Below are 22,479 nucleotides of genomic sequence, written 5' to 3' on the forward strand. Positions count from 1 at the left end.
AGAATTCAGTAACATACCTGAGGAATTCAGTTCCCTGTGTTAGGTTACATGATAAAAACTCATCTGTACACCCACAGAACAGCACATAAGCATAATAGCAAGGCAGGGAACCCATTTAACACCATCCACCAGCTACTCCCAGGCCATCATGGCCTACTCCCATTAGCCCGTCATCTTGTGGAGCTCTGTCTACAAGCCTAGAGGGGCACAGAGGCACAATGGCAGGTGGGATCTCTAGTTAAGGACAAAGAGGAAGGGATATCCTGCTCAGAATCCTCTCAGGGCTGCCTCAGGAGAGTCTCAACCCCACTGTCCAGGCATGAAACCCATCAAGATGAACCAGCCTTTTTATGTGATGGCTAGAGGAGAAACTAAAGGTGGGGAAAGGGGTGGATCTGGGTGATTTGGGAGAAGCAATTGTGAGACAAGAACGGATAAACAGGGCTAGTGACATGTAAACAATTCACTGATTGATTTGCTTGTCTGTCCTTGTCCAGTACCTGGTCAGCACAGTCTGTCTTGTCATCTTGTTAAATTCCATTTCTAGCTCTTTTTCTGGGTGAGGGTCTCTGTGTTGGGGGCAGGGGGAAGGTATCTGGGTGCCAGCAGCTGGAGAGACCACAGTCTCTAAGGATGAGACCGTTGGAGAAGCTGGCTCTCAGAATGAACAGGGGATTCTTGGTCAGCTGCTGGAGAGGAGGAAGGATATGAGAGGCCCTGGGGTGAGACCTAGTGGTGAATGCCTGTCTCCTAAGGGTGAAACTGGGACGGACTAGATAATGGAGACCACCTATCCTGGCTGGGCTGGGTGTTTGAGTGCCTTTATATATCTACAGGTGAGACCACCCTCTGTGGTGTGCTGGCAGGACCAGGGGAGACCTGGCCTGCTCTTTGTATGTGTGGATGTGTGTGATGGTCTGTTGCAGCAGCTAGAGTGGGGCTGCAACTTTGTGGGCTTGTATGTCCAGGTGCCAGCAACTGGGGAGACTGGGACCCAGTGGCAGCCACTGGGCAGGCTGAGGGTCAGAGCTCAGCAGCTGGGGAGGTTCGTGCTGTATATAGCTATGTGCGTATTCTCACTAGCAGATTGGCATCGCGAGCTGCCAAAACTGGCTCAAGTATTGGGTAATAATAGTTGTGTGATTGTGTGGGAGGATTGCTAAACTCACTGTTAAAGGCAAAGGAGACCTGGCCTGGATTCTGACGGAGGAACACATGCTTGTGTTTACTGCTCCGCCAGGAGAATGTGACCAGGAGAGGCAGCTGAGTATAAGAGACTGGAGCAGTTAGAAAGCGAAGGGTGAATTCTTTGTATCTGCAGTTTTTCATCAGAAGGAGCTGCCTGGTGACAGAACTGGACCAGAGTCTTTCTAAAAATACTTTTTTTTTTTTTTTTTTTTTTTTAAGATTCCCCTCTGTCTTGAAGAAATAGGGAAATGATTGTACCTTCACTTGAATTTTGCAGTAAATCAGAAACTGCAAATAACTAGAGTACAGATGTTACGCAAAACGTGGTCCTGGCTGTGATCACATGAAAGTGGATCCATAGACATAAAAACTATTCCACGATGCTGAAGGACAAATATTCAGACTCAGAAGGAGGGTTCTTCTGAATACATGCTTACGTGCTCTTAAAACTGTGAAGAAAGGCATCCAATTAACTAGTGAAATTTCTTAGGGTATTTTTATATGATATTTTTCATAGAATCACAGAATGGTTTGTGTCTTCTAGCTTTAACTTCCTTGTCATGGACAGAGATACCATTTTTTTTTCCACTTATAAACTGGAAAGCGTTGTCTGTTTTCTCTGGAGTGATGTTAGGTCCAGGAAAGAGGGAGGACTACTCCTTTGAAAATTAGATTTTGAGAGGTCTCTCAAAGTCACACATCATTCTTATGATGTAGTGTAGTTTTTGTGTTAGAATGAATAATGAAATAAAACTTGTTTCCTCTTCCCCCTTTTATACACTTAAGCTATAGATTATTATCTGTACGAGATGATGATGGTATCATAACAATGTAAGAGTGCTTTCTGGTATTTGTCAAATTCACTGCAGTCAAGAAAATGACCCTGGATTCTGCCCTTGCCATTATCAGTGAAGGGAAGTTGACTTTCTCAGTATTCTGGTCTTGGCTTGGACTGGCGCACGCTTCGTTGGGTTAGAAACTGGCTGGATAGCCAGGCCCAAAGAGTCGTGGTAAATGGAGTCAAATCCAGTTGGAGGCCGGTCACTACTGGCGTTCCCCAGGGCTCAGTGCTGGGGCCGGTCCTCTTCAATATCTTCATTGATGATCTGGATGAGGGCATTGAGTGCACCCTCAGTAAGTTTGCAGATGACACCAAGTTAGGTACGTGTGTCGATCTGCTCGAGGGTAGGAAGGCTCTGCAGGAGGATCTGGAGAGGCTGGACCGATGGGCTGAGGTCAACTGCATGAAGTTCAACAAGGCCAAGTGCCGGGTCCTGCACCTGGGGCGCAATAACCCCAAGCAGAGCTACAGGCTGGGAGATGAGTGGTTGGAAAGCTGCCAGGCAGAGAAGGACCTGGGAGTGATGGTTGATAGTCGGCTGAATATGAGCCAGCAGTGTGCTCAGGCGGCCAAGAAGGCCAACAGCATCCTGGCCTGTATAAGAAACAGTGTGGCCAGCAGGGCCAGGGAGGTGATCGTCCCCCTGTACTCGGCTCTGGTGAGGCCGCACCTCGAGTACTGTGTTCAGTTTTGGGCCCCTCGCTACAAGAAGGACATGGAGGTGCTCGAGCGAGTCCAGAGAAGGGCTACGAAGCTGGTGAAGGGCCTGGAGAACAAGTCCTACGAGGAGCGGCTGAGGGAGCTGGGCTTGTTCAGCCTGGAGAAAAGGAGGCTCAGGGGTGACCTTATTGCACTCTACAGGTACCTCAAGGGAGGCTGTAGCGAGGTGGGGGTTGGTCTGTTCTCCCACGTGCCTGGTGACAGGACGTGGGGGAATGGGCTTAAGTTGCGCCAGGGGAGTTTTAGGTTGGATCTTAGGAAGAACTTCTTTACCGAAAGGGTTGTTAGTCACTGGAACGGGCTGCCCAGGGAAGTGGTGGAGTCACCATCCCTGGAGGTCTTTAAAAGACGTTTAGATGTAGAGCTTAGAGATATGGTTTAGTGGGGACTGTTAGTGTTAGGTCAGAGGTTGGACTTGATGATCTTGAGGTCTCTTCCAACCTAGAAAATTCTGTGATTCTGTGATATAAATTCAAAATATATATAAAAAAAAATATATTTGTTTTTGTTTCTGTACATAGACACCAAAATATTTTATCAGTAATGTGGAGAGAAGGGAAAAACGTTTTTAGTTTTTAATTCTAGTGAGTACTAACACTGAGTAAACCTGCAGATAAACCTGTTTAATGTGCACCTTGTCTTCTGTTACTTATGTCAGAACCATGCTTTTCAATTTGGTACTTGCTCTTATTTTTCTACTAAGCTGGTGGAAAGTGTCTAAAAAGTCTGGTGTATTTTCAAATGCTAGTGGCTTCTAAACACTAATACCTAGTTTTCTTGTGCTAGTCTTGCCTGGTGGACAGCAAAGAATGTGCCTATTACTCAACTCTGGCCTCAAAATCATGTTAAAGCAATGGAAGTAAGGCAAATACGGCTTTCTACATGAACACTTATTACATTGGAAAATAAAGTCAAAAAAGTAGATGGGGTAGAGGAGAAAAGAGAAGCACAAACTTTGTTCACCCAGTGACAGACTATAGGCAAAGTGCCAAGACTCTGCCAAGACTCTCTCATGTCAGGTGTCTCTTGCAACTATTGTAGCATTAATATTATGTATTGCTGTTATCAAAGAATCATAGAAGAATGTGACACAGAATCATAGCCACTCCTGACTGCCAGGGCAAGCTTCTGACTCATATTCAACTTGCTGTTGACCAGAAACCTTTCTGTGGGACTACTCTCTAGCCTCTTGTTCTCTAGTCTGTATGTATATTAAGTGTTGCCCTGTCCCAGGTGCAGAATCTAGCACTTGCTCTTGCTAAATGCCATGCAGTTGGTGATTGCCCAGCTTTCTGCTTTGTCAAGATCTTACTGCAAGTCTTCTCTACTCTTAAGGGAGGCATCAGCTCCTCCTTATTTAGTGTCATCTGCAAACTTACTTAGTAAGCATTTGAGTCCTGCATCCAAGTCATTTATGAAAACATAAAACTCCCTAAAATGGAGCTTGCAGAACCCCTCTGGTGGCTGGTCTCCAGCTTGATGTAACCCTGTTTACTACATCCCTTTGAGCTTGATCTGTCAGCCAATTGTTCCCCCATTGCATTATGTTCTTGTCTAGCTCTGTGCTGGACATTTTGTCCAGAAGGATATTGTATGATATAGTACAGAAAGCTTTGCTGAAATCCCAAAATATTACATCTACTGGCTTCCCTTGGTCAGCTAGGTGGGTAACCTTGTAAAAGGTTCATGCACCTAGTGAGGAATAACCCCAAGCACCAGTACAGGCTGGCGAGTGACCTGCTGGAGGGCAGCTCTGCAGAGAGGTACCTGGGAGTCCTGGTAGATGGCAGGTTGACTGTGAGTCAGCAACACGCCCGTGTGGCCAAGAAGGCCAACAGGATCCAGGGTTGCATTGGAAGAGTGTTGCCAGCAGGTCGAGGGAGGTGATCTTCCCCCACTACTCAGCCCTGGTGAGGCCATACCTGGAGTATTGTGTCCAGTTCTGGGCTCCCCAGTACAAGAGGGACATGGAGCTACTGGAGCAAGTCCAGAGGCTATAAATACCGTTAGAGGACTGGAGCACCTGTTGTACCAGGACAGGCTGAGAGAGCTAGGCCTGTTTAGCCTGGAAAAGAGGAGGCTGAGGGGAGACCTCATCAATGTGTACAGATATCAGAGGGGACGGTGTTGAGAGGATGGAGGTGGTCTCTTTTCAGTTGTGCCCAGTGACAGGATGAGAGGCAACAGGCACAAACTAAAGCACCGGTGGTTCCAGCTCCGTATGAGGGGGCATTTTACTGTGAGGGTGACAGAGTCCTGGCACAGGTTGCCCAGGGAGGTTGTGGAGTCTCATTCTCTGGAGATACTCAAAACTCACCTGGATGCCATCCTGTGCAGTGTGCTCTAGGTGGTCCTGCTTGATAGGGGGGTTGGACTGGATGATCTCCAGAGGTTCCTTCTGACCCCAGCCATTCTGTGATTCTGAACTTAATGTTAAATAGAACTTTTTCCCTTGTGAACCTGTGTTATGATCAATGACACCACTGTCTTTTAAGTGTTTTATAGTACATAATAAACACTTTTCAAGTGTTATAGTATATAATATGTTATTAAAAAAAAGATAATGTAGCTTTTGATACATATGTATATAATGATACATAATATATGTATATGACCAAAATACAACATCTGTGTTGCCAGTGTGCTGCTGAAGTATAGACCAACACAGAATCTCAGGACATGCCTTCCCCCAGCTTTAGAAGTACAGGTAGTTTGTTCATGTGGTGGGTCGACCTTGGCTGGTCACTGGGGCTCCCACCCAGTCACCCTCTCACTCCCTCTCCTCATCATAACAGTGACAAAGCAAGGAGAAACAACTTGCGTGTGGAAAGGAGGACAGAGAGATCGCTCACCAATTACCATCACAGGCAAAACAGACTCTGCTTGAGAAAGATGAATTTAAATTATTTTCAGTTAATAACAGAACAGGATAGTGAGAACTAAAAGCAAAGTAAAAACACCTTCCTCCGACCACTTTCTTCCCAGGCTCAGCTTCTATTCCAATTCATCTAACTCCTGCCCCAAGCGATGCAGGTGGATGAGCAGCAAGGGTTGTGGTCAATCCATAACACTTTATCTGCTGCTGTTCAAGAACAGCTCAAGCATGCACCCTTCCCACAGGGTACAGTCCTTCAAGAATGGACTGCTCTGGTATGGGCTGGTCTCTACAGGCTGCAGCTTTTTCCAGGAGCCCGCTCCGCTGAGCAGTGCTCCATGGTCTGCAGTATGGATATCTGCTCTAGAACACCTCCTGCCCTCCTTCAGCACGGACCATGGTGTATGCAGGTTGTTCCTCTCATATTTTCTTATTTCTTGCTCTCAGCTGCTGTTGCCAGTGTTTTTTCCCCTTTTTAAAACACACTCAGTTTTGGCTCTGACTAGCATCAGGTCCCTTTTGGAGCAGCTGGAGCTGGCTCCAGTCTGACATGGGGATGCTGCTGGGTGCTGCTCACAGAGACCACCCCTACAGCCCCCCTGCTGCCAAAACCTTGCCATGCAAACCCAATAAGGTTCAATACAGCAGGTGGATTGATTAGACTGTAATTTTACTCTGAACCTCCAGGCTGACTTTTTCCTCAACCTTATGCTGTTAGAATGGAAGGGGAAAAATAAAATTTCCTTTCCCTCTTGCTGCCTTAATACAGAGCTTTGTTTGGTTTACCCCTGTCCTTAATTTTGTGAATGTCATATCAATATTATTTGTTGTTTAATAATTTGAACTCCTTGACCTTGTACATTTTTAGGTCTAGGATATAGTCTAGGTATGCGAATAAGCTCGCAATGCATGTGTCCTCTTAACCAATCTGATCTGAAAAGGTAATCTAATCCCTCTTCAAGCCACAGTTTGACAGGTGACTTCAGTTCAGTTCTAGGATGTCTTTTATTGAAGCAGTTATCCACCCAGCGTCTGTCACACGCACAACTAATCCAGTGCAAGTTCACCCAGCTCCAAGAAGTTCTGATGCACTGGCAATATTTGTGCCATTTTGGACAGTATCTGTCTGCGTGCTGCATGATGCCAACATAAAAGCATACAAAGCACTCATGCTCAGAAGTGCAGGTGTTTGATTCAGCTCAGATAAGTGCTGCTGGTTGAGATCATTAGTGCACTGATTCGATGTTAGTGACTAGAGAAGCAGGGCATGATCTAAACCTTCATACGTAACCAAATCCAACCAATTTTTTCAACAGGACAATATGAAGAGTTTCCTCAAACTTACAATGTCATGTGCATGCTTCTTTTCTTCTCAATAAGCATGTGCAGACAGTTTTTTTTTTTTCCCTTTTTTATCAATATCAAAAGTTGATAGCTTTCACCTTTACTTACTTTGTCAGTTTATCTCTGGTCTCAGTCCCATTGGTTGTGGTCAGCTGTGCAGTTTCTCTGGATTATATCTGAACATTGTTATTTTGTTTGATATCTAGTTGTGAAGTGGAAGCAAAGATGGTGTCTTAGATGATAGGCAGGTCAGAATGCATATGAATCTGATGTTTCCATTACCAACTTCAGTGACAGCTATTTAGCTGCTTTTTTCACCACACCTTTACTAAGGCAATGAGCCATCAACAGCTCAGGACAGCGTGCTCCCTGGCTCCTTGACCTGAATTGCTTGAAGTCACCACGAATCTGTGACACTCTGGAACTGGCTGTCTGGTTTTACTGAAGCTGAGCTGACTCCATTTTGTGTCACTGATATTTTTGCACCACCTTGCATGAGAGTCTGGTAGGGTTTATGTGGTAGTTGCAGGTGCTCTATGTGATTTCTCTGAACCCATTGCTCCAGATACTTGAGATTTCTGTAGTTTCTTAAGTTCCTCCATTCAGTAACAGTATCCAGTTTAGAAGATTTACAAATGACACTGCTCCTCCTAACAAAAGAATTACAGTTCTGTCTTATTCAGCACCAAACATTAGTTTTCATACAGTTATTTGATGACTTTCATATGGATGGGTTTTGTGTGTTTGTTTTTGTTCTGTGTTGTGAGGTGGTGTTACTGTGCAGCCAAAAGATAGATCTCAGACAGCAGCGATGCAAATTTCCAAGCATGGCTCAATTTTGAGGGATAGCAGCTAAATATGTGGGAAGAACTGGTCATTTTCAGTAATCACTTCCTCTTCACATTTCTTCTTAGTGGTGGTGTTGGTTGTGGCATTGTATTTGATGTGTTTGATAGTGACTTGAGACATGTCAGAGTGGCTTCAAGATAGCACAGTTAATAGTGGACACCATTTTCTCAGAGACTAAATAATCAGGAAGCTCCATCCCAACTTGTGTACAATATACCTTCCTAGTGCACTGGGGACGTGTGGAGTCGAATGTAGTAAAATCACTGGTGGTTCTTACAATATTTGTTTTCTTCCTCTCAGGTCATGGAGTTGCTTGTTCATCTGAATAAGCGAATCAAAAGTCGCCCAAAAATCCAGCTTCCAGTAGAGACATTGCTGGTTCAATATCAAGATCCTTCTGCAGTGTCTTTTGTCACTGTAAGTATTTGTTCTTCTAAGAATTGTTGCCAATTTACTTGTAACAAGCAGAATACTTGTTACAGGAGAAAACTCCTGTTTTATTTCTGTCAGTTCTCTTAATAAGTGTCTTACTGCAATGAGGTTGATGTTTTAAGCAATTATTTTAAACTAAACTTTATAGTCTGGTGTGGGTGAATATTAAGTTCATAAAACAGCTACTCTCTATCGACTTTGTTAAAATACTGGTAATCACTCTTGATCTTTCATGAATCCATGACATGTCATTGCTGGTGTAATAGAAGGCCTATTGTTGAGGCCCCATTTTGCAAGCTACTTCGAATCCTTCCTGACATGTGCAGGATTAGCATCTTGATTAAAGCATCTGCATTTCTCTGAACACAAGAACACATTTTTGTGTGTTTTTAGGATCAGAACATTAGCTGAGCAAGAGAAGATGAAAGATGTTTTGTAGATTAGGTATCATTCAGTGTAGCTGGTAAAGCAAAAATAGCTTTAAAATGTTTTGTGGTACTAATGAAGATAATTTTCATTTCAGCTGCGGTAGATCTATTGCAAATCCTCACCACAAAAAAGCAATAAAATCAGAGGGAAACCTTTTGTCCGTCTTATCTGGTTACCAATTAATATGCAGTATGAAGGGAAAATGTCATGCCTCAGAAAGAAACAGACGGAAAAATATTGCAACTTTTAAACTGCAGTCATGTAGAAGTACTCTCAAATTGTCTGTAAGCAAGTAGGATTATCCAGAGTTCTCCTTTTGGGAGTAACTGAGGGCTACTAGTCTGCCTATGTTCTGTAGAGCAGTAGAAAAACCGTCTTGTATGAAGGCAAATGTGACATAAACTGTGCTTTTTGGCAGCACACATGAAAAATCGGTGTTCACTGATGGGTCAGAGTGATGCTTATCATTACATGCAGTGAATTAGTGGGCTTCATAAAACTTTAGCAAGTCCCATCTACAAAGAAGTGTAATTCTTCCATCTTCAACACAGTGTAGGTCTGTTTCAGTGTTCGAAGCTTTTCCTGCTGTGAATTGCAGCTTGTACTTTATTGCTAAATAACTGCCACCAAGGGAGGTCTGAGGTCTGCGCTGCTTTGGACTGTGGTGGTGTACTGTGGTTGCCAGCCCTCTCCCTGCATGTACATGTCCCCTGGCCTCTTCCTTACTGCACCCTTTGACAAGCTGAACTTAGTATTTATTTTGATCACAGAGTGGTACTTGGGATCAGCAGATGATGTCTGGATCATAACTAGGGCTCACATTTTTTCAGGGCAAGCCAGAAAAAAAGACCTTACACAATCACCAGCACCATTCTGTAATTATCTTTTGTTAATGTGTTTTTTCTCAATTAATTTTCATTGAGAGGAACTATCAGAATGAACTAAAGACTAGAAAAGTGCCTTCTGTTTTCAGCTCTTCATCTTCAATAGCTTTTAACCTCTTAGTAGTACTTTAAAAATATCTTTTTTTTTTAACTAAATTTGCATACTTATTTCAAGCAGGTCATTGAATACATAGTCTCTGCAGTTCTGAGCTGTGTTTGAATCAATGTGGTAGCAATTAAAGATAGTCTAATATTCAGTACTGCTCTGCTATGCTGTCCTGTCATTGGACTCTGGATTGCATTAATAGTTTTTAAATATGGTGATATAAAAACACATTTCAAGAGAAAACTTGCTATGTTGGTTACTATTTATTTAATAACACCTACTATTTTTATTATATATATATAAGTAAGTGAAAACATTGCATTTTATTTCCTTGAAGCTATGGCTTAGGTAAAGCTGCTTTTGGTGAAACTGACAGTAAGTAGGAGAAGCTAGAGAGGGATTTTTGCATTGCTTTTCTTCAACCTCTTGTAAGCAAGTCTTGCTGAACTTCCCCTTTAAAAGCTGTCAATCCAGTGAGCCTTGGAGTTTAAAAAAATGGTCTTCCAAAACGTAATTTGTTTCCAACAGCCGTTTCCATAACAGTGTACAAGAACATTTTTAATGCATGAATATTTCTGCTGTACTGTTGTAATACTGTGTGCTTTTCCTACTCCTTTAGAATTTTACCATAATTTATGTTAAGATGGGATACCCCCGTTTGCCTGTGGAAAGACAATGTGAGTTGGCTCCAACTCTTCTCACTGCAATGGAAGGGAAACCTCAACCACAGCAAGATAGGTATGAATACACATTCTTGGAGTATATTCTGCTTGTCCTTTCAGTAAAACCATTTGTATCATTTCCTAATATTTTTTTCCTGTGGTGATAACATCACAACAGAAGTGGTGAGCTGCTATATACTAAGCACTTGTAGAAAAATACCAATTATGATTCTGCAGCTTACTTACATTGAGATGTGTTTCCACCAGGATGGCACTAGAAAATGTGATTAAAATCATATCTTCGTTTATTCTACAGCACTGTTACAGTGTAGAGGTATTTTTTAAATTATCTTACTGGAAAGTCTTGCAGTAAAATCTTACTTCTGTTCTTGAGATCAGTGTAAAAAAATTGTTTTCTCTGGGAGCATGGTTTTTCCCTATCCAAAAATTAAGTATGTAGGCAAAGAGACTTTTGGAAAATTTGGCTATAGTGTTGTGTAGTAAATGCATTGTCTGTGTACATACTTTATCTTCTGTCTTCCATTGTTAAGTACGTGGGGTGTCAAATAGAGGCCACTGGATTGTGAATCATTGAAAGTTCTGTTAAGTATTTTTTTTGCTGTTAAGGACCAGGTATGTTCGTAATGATTTATTTCTTTAATGTTAAGAATAAACAGATGTGTTTTTTTAAAATGGTTGCAGTAAATATAATTGTTTTTCAGCCTAATGCATCTTCTAATACCAACCCTTTTTCACATGAAATATCCTGCTGAACCACTGAAAGCAGCAGCTTCTCCATTTAATCTTGCTGAAAAACCAAAGACTGTACAGCTGCTTTTGGACTTCATGTTGGATGTTCTTCTTATGCCTTATGGGTAAGTACGAGTTAATATCAGTCTTATCTGTTAATCCTGTTGTTCTTGATGTGTGAAACGTCACAAACCACAGCCATGGAAGCTCGTTCAAAGTATGCTGTTATTTCCTACCTCAAATGCAGTCAGTTACATGTTATAGTAGGGTCCTAATTGTACGAATGGGATCAATACATTCTTTATTTAACAAAACATCTATTTTCTACTTAATCAGGTGTTATGTTGTCCTCTCCTTGACCTCTTCTGAGATCAAGGGGAAGCTATGAGACATGTGGGCTATCTTTTAAACAACCAAACCTTTAAAACAGAAAGTAAATCAAGATGTGTGCTCATACCTGTGCAGTTGGGTTTGAGGCTTTATCCTCCAATGTCATAAGTAAGCATAATCTCTGAATATTTGTACTTCTCAGAACCAAACCTTTCTCTTGCATCCGTCTTTGGATGAGGAGTACATGATGGAATTGTCTTGGTGGGAGCACTGTTTCTGAAAGCAAGAACGATTTATGGAGCAACTTGAATTTACTGCTCATTGCTTGTTAGCTTCTTGTGTATAAAAGCAGTTCTTTCTCTGAATCTATTTTCTATGCATTTTTTAATGTCTTCTTATCACTTGGGAAACTTCAAGTAACTTAGAAATAATTTTATTACTAGAACATATTTCTTCCTCTAATAGTTCACTGATTGCAGTAGGAATTTTTAAGCACCTTACTCAAGTGGATTAACCTAAAAAACAATTACTTTTAAAATAGTGAGCACCAGATGTTTCTCTACATAGTTCTGTTGGAAGCCATGCTCCTGTCAGATGTTTCAGGGGCCATGTCCTTACCATTTGAGTGTTGTGGTTCATAGTTTAAAACACCCAACCTACCCTCCTGTTCACAGCTCACACTTGTCAGTTTGCCTAGGTGAATGCTGCTAGTTTCACCCCAACACTACTGTGGCTGTAGCTTCAGGAGATGAAGTCCTCTGGCATTTCAATGAGACTTCAGTTCCTTACGTGCTTTTGTACACTGGCAGAGCATGACAACTAATTTTGAAATACCAGAGGGTAGGTGGAAAGGAGTAGTGGTCTGTTCTTTTCTAGCTTCATTTTCTTTCCAGAAGGTGCTCAGAGTGTCTTCATCTCACCTGTGGCACTGGTTGACTCTCTCTTCAAGAGAGTCTTGCTCCCTGGGGTGAGACTTTTGCTGTTGACAGCTAAGTTATGCCTGGTAGAACTTGCTCAGTCATTGCCTGGTTGTGAATGAACCTTGCAGTTTGCAGGCAGTAAAACAACCAGAAAGCCTAACTTTAGGGTTTAAAGCTCAAGATCAAGGAAATGTTTAAAGTTTTGGCTAATCAAAAATTAATCTTGGAGACTTGGTATGAACATCTGTTCTCATTGTTGAGACGGTTTACTTCCTTTTGTTCTCTGTGTGCTGAATGCAGAGCAGAGAATGACTGGCTGGAGCAAAACAGTTCTTCATAAAATCATAAAATGGCTCATGGAAGGGGCCTAACAGATCATCTAGTTCCAACCCCCCTGCCATAGGCAGGAATGCCACCCATTAGGTCAGTTTTCTCAGGACCCCATCCAAGCTGACCTTGAACACCTCCAGGGATGGGGCATCCACAGCTTCTCTGGGCAACCTTTCCAGTGCCTCACCATCCTCTGACTGAAGAATTTCCTCCTAACATCTAATCTATATCTTCCCTCTTTTAGTTTAAACTCCGTTTTCTATTCATTGTCTGCCTGAGCGAGAAGTTGGTCTCCATCTCTTTTTATAAGCTTCCTTTAGGTACTGAAAGGCTGCAATGAGGTCACCCCAGAGACTTCTTTTCTGTAGGCTGAACATCCCCAGCTCTCTCAGCCTTTCTTCACAGGGGAGGTCCTCCAGCCCTCTGATCATCCTCATAGCCCTCCTCTGGACCCGCTCTTACAGCCCTGCATCCTTTTTGTTCTGGGGGCCCCAGAGCTGGACACAGCATTCCAGGTGGGGTCTCACAAAGGCAGAGCAGAGGGGCACAATCACCTCCCTCCCCTGCTGTCCACCCGTCTGTTGATGCAGCCCAGGATGCAGTTGGCCTTCTGGACTGCAGGCACCCACTACTGGTTCATGTTTTTGTCCACCAGAATCCCCAAGTCCTTCTCTGCAGGTCTGCTCTCAAGGAGTTCTTCTCCCAGTCTGCTCATGTCTGAGATTGCCCCAGCCCAGGTGCAGCACCTCACACTTGGACTTGAACCTCATCTTCACACAGGCCCACTTCTCAAGCTTGTCCTACTCTGTCTGGATAGCATCCCTTCCTTCTGTTGTGTGACTGCACCACTCAGCTTGGTGTCATCTGCAAACTTGCTGAGGGTACACCTGATTTCACTGTCTATGTTGTTTATAAAGATACTAAACAGTACTGGTCCCAAGACAGACCCCTGAGGGACACTGCTTGTCACCAGGCACAAGGCATAGAGCCATTGACCACCACTCTCTGGGTGTGGTCATCCTTCCAATTCTTTATTAATTGAATGCTCCACCCTTCATATCCATATCTCTCCAATTTGGAGATCAGGATGTCATGCGGGACAGTGTCAAAGGCCTTATAGAAGTCCAGGTAGGCTTGTCTCTTCTAAAATTATGATCCCTTCTTGTATTGAGAGAGTTTCCAAACATACAGGGAGAGGTAGAGTAGCTTTGTGAGGGTACATAAGTATGCTCAGGGTGTCTAGGCTTGCCAGCCTACAAAGACTATAAACTTAATCTTTATAGCTTTGTTTTCCTTCCCTTCCCAGCACTGAAACTGCTGTTTTCAAGATACATATTTTTTTATTTGTTTATTTTTTGATATAAAGGATTGCTTCCTGACACTTTGTGTTGAATATGGCTCACTATTTCCCTTATTAGGCTTGAAGTCTTTCATAGAAATCATACAAATGTTGCTAAAGCTTTTTAACGTAACCTTGTCACATCTGGTATTAACTATGTGTTGACTTCTAATATAGCAGAGAACAGTCTTTTTGGTTTGTAACCTGAGAACTCTTTTCAGAAACATCAGTGGATCCTTCCTTTTCTTAACCAAGGGGTTTTGTAGTTGCTGTTTTTGTCAAACAGCTATAGTGAGATAGCTCTTGTGGAATGTGCTGGGGTCACTGGTAGCTGAGTCTGAAATTAGTAAAATTCTGTTTTATGTCAAAGTCATGGGATTAATTGAAGAATATAGGTTACGTGTATTCCAACATATAATCCAATTGGCAATGTGGAGTGGTAAAGCCTCTAATGAAACTCCATTCCTATCTGTTTAGGTACGTACTGAATGAATCTCAGAGTCGGCAAAATGTGCCCACAGCACAGGGCTCTTCGTCAAGTACCGTGGGAGGTCCAGGAATCCCTCAGCCGCCTCCAGGGATGAGCTTCTATGCAGCCAAGAGGGTCATTGGAGATAGCCCATGGACACCAGAGCTGCTGGAGCAGGTATTTGCACTGACAGGGGCTGATCTCAGGGTACTGGGGCTGGTGGCAAGGATGGATGCAAAAAGAGGAAGGGAAGGCTTAGGGAAAACGTGTATCTCATTCTGGCCAGGACTTTAGCTGCCTGAGGGAATGCCTTGGGGGGTTTGGACATGATGCTTTAAGGAACTTTTCAGCAGTGGAATTGGGGGTGGGAGACATCTTCCTAACTCTGTTGGTAGCTCTGAGCTGGTTAGGAAGCAGACATGACTGCAGCCTCCTCTTGCATCTTCCTCCTGAAGACAGTGAGACTGCAAAACTATCTAGTGTTAGTGAAACTGCCCCTTTCAGCTGAGAAGCAGCAGAATATTCCTGATTAGTATGTTGATACTCTGCTGCAAGTGGCTGCTGCAAGAGGAGGGATCTGCTAAAGAGGTGAGGAGAACATACGAACTTCAACTTAGCAAGCGAAAGCCAGTGTTTCACAGAATCACAGGCAGTAGAGCTGCTGTGGTTATTTTAATACACATTTTCTTCTCAGTAATACTGCATTTACACTCCACATTGTTGAATAGTGCAAGCTGGGGATAGTGAAGTTCATCGAAGCGGAGCAAGTGCCAGAACTTGAAGCTGTTGTACACCTGGTGGTAGCCTCCAGTGACACAAGACACAGTGTTGCCACCGCAGCTGACCTTGAACTCAAGAGCAAGCAAAGGTACAAATTTGGGTGCTGGGAAAAGGTGATGCTAGTGTTTCTAATGATGCTCACTGCTGCTAACGTAGTGCTCCAGAAAGACTGCTATGAAAGGAAGCCCAACACAGCCACTCACATAGCTGCCACATGTTCACACAGGGCTGGGTTTCGGAACAGTGCTTGCATTCTCACAGCTGGAAAAATCACCAGGCTCTGAAGCTGAAATTATAACTATTTGCAGTCATCTTTGCTATTGCTTTTGAGCCATTTTGTTGCTTATCAATTTCCAAATTGTCCGGTGTGGATCTGTAAAGCCTTGGTAAGTGATTCACAGCAGGCAACTCAGAATCATAGAATCACAGAATTGGAAATATGTACTTTCATTTAATTTAGCTAGGAAGTGAAGACGGTGTAATTATGAGGCAGGCCATAGTCTAGAAAGCTTGGCAGCTGCTGGTATCTGCATTATAAAAGCTTTTTGCTTGTCTGCAGCCCAGCTTTCATGATCTAATGATAATATTCTCTCTTTATCCCTTTATGAGGCCAGAGTAATTGCTGTTAGTACTGTTTGCTGAGTCATTGACCATGTGAAGTTTGTTGGCTCATGTTAGAAGATTAGGAGATAGGCCTGTCAGTGGAATAGGTGGGTGGCTTCTGCATTACTAGAAGTACAGGGCTACTTAACTTGAAGTCAGATAAGTAATGTGAAACCTTCTTCATTCAAGCCTCTTCATGTGTCTCAATTGCGGCAAAAGGGGTGATTCTACCAAGTGAGCACAGTCTTGTGAAGGAAGGCAGTCTGTCCTTTGCTGCTGGTCTCATCTTTTGCTTTGGTTTGGTGTTCTGTGTTTGGAGAGCAAAATACATATTTGGACAAAATGCATGTTAATAAACAATGTTAAATGTGTTTTATGAGAATTATATAATACTTAAAAGCTCACTTTTGTGGAATTCAGTTGCTTTATGGAAGGAAAGAGATGGTTCTGTCTCCTCCAGTTCTTTGAAGCATGCATGCTAACGTTTTTGTTTTCTCTGTGTTTCTTTTGTATATGCCTACATGTTTCAAACAGTCCCTCCAATAGCTAGCATCAGATAATTTGAGACAATTCAATCACAAGTCTCAATCCAGAGATTCATACTCTATCAGGTTTGAAAGGACTGTGTTCTGATTTGCTAGCTCCTATGCTCTGCATGTACAATGGATTTAGTCTTAGTTTTCTCCCTAAATAGACTTTCACTGGTAGATTCATGGTGGATGAAAAACTGAACATGAGCTAGCAGTGCATGCTTGCAGCCCAGACAGCCAATGGTGTCCTGGGCTGCGAGAAAAGAAGCATGGCCAGCAGGTCAAGGCGGGTGATTCTCCCTCTCTGTACTGCCCTCATGAGATCCCACGTGGAGCACTGCATCCATCTGTGGGTCCCCCAGCACGGGAAAGATGTGGACCTATTAGAGTAGGTCCAGAGGGAGGGCCACAAGGCTGATCAGAGGGCTGCAGCACCTCTCTTACTAAGAAAGTCTGAGAAGGCTAGGGTTGCATAGCCTGAAGAAGAGGAATCACCAGGGAGATTTTATTGTGGCCTTTCAGTACTTAAGTGGTGCCTACAGGAAAGATGGGGAGGGAACTTAGCGATAGGAAAGGGGTTAATGATTTTAAACTAAAAGAGCATAGATTGAGATTAGATACAAGGAAGAAATTGTTTACTGAGAGGGTGGTGAGGCATGGGCACAAGCTTTCCAGAGAAGCTGTGGATGCCCCATCCCTGGAGGTGTTTAAGGCCAGGCTGGATGGGGCTTTGGACAACCTGGTCTGGTGGGAGGTGTCCCTGCCCATGGCAGGGGTTTGGAACTGGCTGACCTTTAAGGTCCTTGCCAACCCAAACCATTCGGTGATTCTATGACAATAGCTGTCATGTGTGTAGACAGATTTGTCTGAGAGACCAAGATGAAATAGTCCTAGAAATACACATATCCTATTCTCCAGTGAAATACCAAAGCACTGCAGTTGAAGAACACGGAGACATTTATTAAAAAACAGCCATTCTGTTTTCAGTCAGTAGTCTACCATGGTTTGTCTTGTTTTGGTGGGAGAGCAGTGAGTATGTAGGTTTCTCATGAGTTACTTGGAGTAAAATTGTTGCAATGTGTAGGTGAGATCTGTAATCACATTCCTCCTGATAACGTATTATGTGGTTGTGGGAGTAGTGATTCAAAGTCAAATCAGATCTAATAAAACTCAAGTAAGAACATGAACTAGATGCAAAATGCTGTAAAATACGTATGTTTCAAAAATGTGAATGAAGGTCAGAATCATAACATGTTGGTGTTCAATGTGTTTTGTTTTGTTTTTTTTAGCTTAATTGACTGGAACAATCCTGCTATCATCAACAAAATGTATAAAGTGTATCTTGGGGATATACCATTGAAAACCAAGGAGGTAAGAGTACTTTCCATATTGTATACATGCTTAATTTCTGAAACTGTAGTTTTAATTGCCTTATTTGTTTGTGGAACTAGGCATATATATTTCTTAAATGTATCACTTTAATCTCAGCTTTCAATGAACACTTTTGCTATTGAGTATTTTTTCTCTATGTCCTAGTGCTTTCTGATTTGCAGAAGGTAATTTAGTAAAGTTAGAAGTACTAATGTGCAAAGATGCACTGCATTGTTTTAACTCTCTCTTCCTGACAGGGATCTGTTCTGAAACCAGAAATGAAACGAGAGTCAGTCAGCACCCGTGTTAAATTAAAGATTGTTCCTCATCTTCTGCGATCCAGGCAAGCTGCAGAAACATTCCCAGCTAACATTCAGGTAACATGTACATTCCTAAACTGCCCTTACTAATGAGTTTGGTCATGATGGTGCTTGAAAAAGAAGGGGAGGTAGAGAACCTCTGAATGTGAGGCCAGACACTCTCTGATCTGCTCTGTATTCTGTTTTGTCAGGTAGTTTATGATGGACTCTTTGGTGCAAACACAAATGCAAAACTGAGAAGTCTGTCCTTGCAGTTTGTGCATCACATTTGTATCATGTAAGTAAGCAAGAGTGAGCACAATGTTTTAGCTATGTAGATACAAGCCATCCTATTTACTCAATATATAAGTGAGCTAAGGACAAAGAATACTACTATAACTACTAGAAGGTAGATTTTCTCCCTTAATCTTGAAAATAATTGTGTGGAGGGGGGTTGTGCTTGTACTTGCACATGTTAAGCTGTAGTTTCTCAGCTTAGCAAAGCTGAGAAGAGAAATGATACTGACAGAGTATATTTTTAAGGGATGGAAACATTAAATGCTCTTTGTTGGTGTTTCTAATTCCAGTTGCCCAGAAAGTAAAATAAAGCCGTTAGGCCCAATGCTATTAAATGGACTTACGAAGCTGATCAATGAATACAAAGAGGTAAGATGAAAGGTTCTTTATGTAAAGAACTGCTATTTTTCATATAAAACAAGCAAAAGACAAATGTATTTATGATGGGAACTGATAAATCTCTTCAGTTTGCTAAGGTGACTGTCCAAGGATATTTTTTTAAGAGATTTTGTTGGAAGCGAAGAAGCCAATATTTTAAAAGGCTATTACAGGAAAGATATTTTATGTGTATAACAGGTCTGGATAAGTGCTCGGTCACTATTTGCAGAGTCTCAGGAAATAATAGCATTGGTAACCTAAAAAGTGAAGCAAGAGTAGCATCTGCCTGCTATTCCTCATTACTTTGGAGCACACAGAGGCCTCAGCTACATGCATGCACCTCATTGTGCTAGGCACATATAATATTGCGCTACTGGTAATACGTTCCTTCCTGTTATCCAGTGACAGTATTGCTATGGAAAGGGTGTTACAAACAGAACTACAAATGCCAGTCTATCCCAGAGAGTATGTGATCCTTCCAGTGCAATTTCAGAAGGCAGATTCCCCAAGATATTCCCTCATATATCTTATGAAGAGCTGATTTTGCAGACCTTCTCCTGTGCAGCTTTGATCCTTTTGCTGGTACATTTGAACCATTGGATGTGACCGTTTGCCCTGAGCTGGAGTTTGGAGGTGTGAGCCTCCTCTGGCATTGTGAAAGGAATGAAGAAGAAGTGTTGAGGAGGGAGTGAGGCAATATTTAATTGTGTCATCGGTCATCTGCCAGATTCATTGCACAAACAGCTTCCTTTTTATAAAGGGTGGTATTCAGGGTCTGTCTCACTTAGCTACTGTTTTTTACATTTGCCAAATCTTCTTAGCTGCTCCCCTTGAAATAACATATAATTAATTGAGACTAGGAGATTTACATTTTGTCACTGCTTGTAATTTTCTGATTCTTTTGGAAAAGCATGTACCCTCTGTTCCTATCTGATGCTTTTATTCTTAGGTATGGTTATGTTCCAAGATTCTTTGTCCACAAAAGCCTATTTGAGCACTTTGGAGACAAGATATAAAATAAATATTTAATTATAGGAGATAAATATGTTTTTATATTTATTGTTTTATCATTTAAGGATTCAAAATTGCTGTCAATGGCTTATTCAGCGGTTGGAAAACTCTCCAGGTAACAGAAACACCATTTAAGCAACGGGTCATTGAATAGTGTTTTCCAGAGTAATCTGTTAATTTATCAGCAGCAAACCTTGAATCTCCTGCGAGTTTTGCAATTGGGTGTACTGTGCAGAGATAAGCATTCTTGTAACATCTCCGGGGATGTAAAATGAACTATTCATTTGGCTAATAGCTTTGTTAGCAGTGAGTAATGGAAGGTCTTGAATTATGCATAAAATTTAAAAAATGGTTCCACTTTGTGGGTTGCCATAAACATAAATTTAAGCAAGTTCAGCAAAGGTTAGAGGGCACATAGCTAGACAAGTGGTATGTTCAGTGGTTCACTGGTGATCTAATTTCTTGTCCCGAGAATATCTTAATCTCCAAACTGTGTTGAGGGGGGTTCTGCTATGTGGTGGAAATGGATAAGATAGAGCAGCCTTTCTGTGTTGGTTCTTTTGTTTGACAGTTACAATGTGAGGTGAGGGGAAAACCAATGAAAAGTGAAACATCTCAATTTAAAAAACCCAAATGTTCATGAACAAAACTATATTGTTTCAGCCGAATGCCGCAGCTCTTTACCAAGGATATAGCGCTGGTACAGCAGTTTTTTGAAGCTTTATGTAAGGTGGGTGCTGATGAGGTTTTGGGAAATCATTAATATTTTGCACTGGTTTTGCTTAGTACTTCTTACTGTATGCTTTAAAGTGACAGAAAACTCTTATTTTTGTACAACAGGAAGATGCTGATACAAGGCTTGCCATTCAGGAGGCTTTGTCTATGATGGTTGGAGCATACAGTAACTTGGAAGGAGCCCAGCGTACTCTGATGGAAGCTCTTGTAGCTTCTTATCTAATAAAGGTATTTTAATTGAAGTCAAAGTGAGGTATCTTAAAAGAAGAGCTATTCAGTCTTCTGTTTCTTGGCACTTTGTATTGTATTCTTTTGGAACACATCTCTCTTGCTGAATGTTGGACTCTACTGGGGAGAAGGGATTGTATACTCAGATTAAATATTTTTAATATGGTGCAGTGACTGGAGAAAATATAACAATGCGTTTTTTTGTTTGTGTTTTATTTCACAAAGAAACAAATTTTCTACAGTTGCGCTGTATATATTCCATAGTCTCATCCTAAGGAAACTTGAGAAGTATGTACTTCAGGTACTGCACCTTCTGAAATGCTTTATGAAAGCGGGAATTTGGTAGAAGGGATCACTAACTGTGAAGTAGATATACCAGTGTTTTTATGATTTCTACAATGATAAGGCACCTGAGAGCCTGCCCCGGAGCTCAGCCTTGGGACAGTAATCCAGAGGAAACCAGAATTCACTGAGTATCTCATTTTTGTTCAGGATTCCCCAGAGGTCTGGGCCTTAGTTTTCAGAATGAGAGGCTTTTGTATGGCATGGGTTTTTAGGGTTACTGCAGAGGCATGTGTATTTCTGGTGGTTGCACTAATAGCTGTGTAAGAGACTATTTTCATGGTGATGACTCTTGCCTGTGTGTTCCAGTGATCTAGGACTCCAGGCAATATCAGTTTAAGACTTAATAAAAGCCACCAGAGAGAATGAGCTTCCTGACTTATTTCTGCTTATGCTGCTCCGAAGCACGGTTTTGTTTTCTGTGGGTAGATTATGTGTGTCATCGTTAATTTCAAAACTGCTTTGGTGGGACAGTTCAGATGTGTAACAATTAGTGATAACCCCAATTTGTAATTCCCCAGATTGCGCATGTATTTAATTTAGCATTTAATTGTCCAGGTGGGTGTATATGAGAAGCTACCTTTTCTTTTTGCCATTCCCTGCTGTTTGAGGAGTTAGCAAGAACAGTGTCTCAAAACTCTTTGAGTTACGTTGGTACAGAAGGACAAAACGGATGACCGATGAGTGAAGGTTACTAGAATGTTCAATCCAAACGCAGCTGTATGTTTGTGTCTGTTCTCTTTCAGCCTGAAGTTCAAGTACGTCAAGTGGCTGTGAAATTTGCTAGCACAGTATTTCCTCCAGATCATATCCCTTCCAGATACTTACTGCTGTTAGCTGCAGGAGACCCGTAAGTCTTTTTTTCCCTTTAAATTATTTTCATCCATATATATACATAGTCCAAATATGTATTTAAAAGATCCAATATATATTCGGATTAAATACGTATTTGTGTGTATAGATGGATGTATATACCTAAAAACTAAATGAACATTAAGTATGGTAATTTGGAAGTTGGCCTTTCCATAGTGGCAATCTTGGTAGACCTGTGGACAGCTGTTACTGTCTTACACCACTTTCGGCTTGGATTCTTTTTTTTGTTTGCAGTGAAATTCAGTGTTTAAGGCCAGGCTGGATGTGGCATTGAGCAACCTGGTCTAGTGGGAGGCGTCCATGCCAATGGCAGAGGGGTTGGAATTAGATGGGCTTTAAGGTCCTTTCCAACCCAAACCATTCTTCAATTCTGTGCTAATGATCAGTTGCAAAGTAAAATGCATTGCAGTGAATCTGGCCACCTTTACAGTGGCTAGAAATTATTTTTTCCTAGCAAATTATTGCAGTCTATTTTAAGCTTGAATTGCAAAGAGTCAGGACTGTGCCTGTGTGAAAGTTGCCGTTTGCTGCAGAGGAGCAGGTGATTCATTAAACTAATAATTT

At 42.0% G+C, this 22,479-nt stretch overlaps 1 protein-coding gene across 2 annotated transcripts in view; it reads left to right on the forward strand.

The window, feature by feature from the left end:
* ECPAS (Ecm29 proteasome adaptor and scaffold) overlaps positions 1-22,479 on the forward strand; it is a 69,478-nt gene that overhangs the window by 9,711 nt on the left and 37,288 nt on the right. For both annotated transcript variants that reach the window (XM_035309493.1, XM_035309491.1), the window contains exons 3-15: positions 8,118-8,234; positions 10,288-10,406; positions 11,053-11,205; positions 14,477-14,645; positions 15,197-15,336; positions 17,671-17,752; positions 18,010-18,129; positions 18,264-18,349; positions 18,639-18,717; positions 19,803-19,852; positions 20,401-20,467; positions 20,578-20,700; positions 21,789-21,892. In XM_035309493.1, the coding sequence (XP_035165384.1) occupies positions 8,118-8,234; positions 10,288-10,406; positions 11,053-11,205; positions 14,477-14,645; positions 15,197-15,336; positions 17,671-17,752; positions 18,010-18,129; positions 18,264-18,349; positions 18,639-18,717; positions 19,803-19,852; positions 20,401-20,467; positions 20,578-20,700; positions 21,789-21,892 (1,409 nt within the window). The remainder of the gene's footprint in view (positions 1-8,117; positions 8,235-10,287; positions 10,407-11,052; positions 11,206-14,476; positions 14,646-15,196; positions 15,337-17,670; positions 17,753-18,009; positions 18,130-18,263; positions 18,350-18,638; positions 18,718-19,802; positions 19,853-20,400; positions 20,468-20,577; positions 20,701-21,788; positions 21,893-22,479) is intronic.

This window comes from Oxyura jamaicensis, chromosome Z, assembly GCF_011077185.1.
Source record: "Oxyura jamaicensis isolate SHBP4307 breed ruddy duck chromosome Z, BPBGC_Ojam_1.0, whole genome shotgun sequence".
In the NCBI taxonomy this organism is placed as follows: domain Eukaryota; kingdom Metazoa; phylum Chordata; class Aves; order Anseriformes; family Anatidae; genus Oxyura; species Oxyura jamaicensis.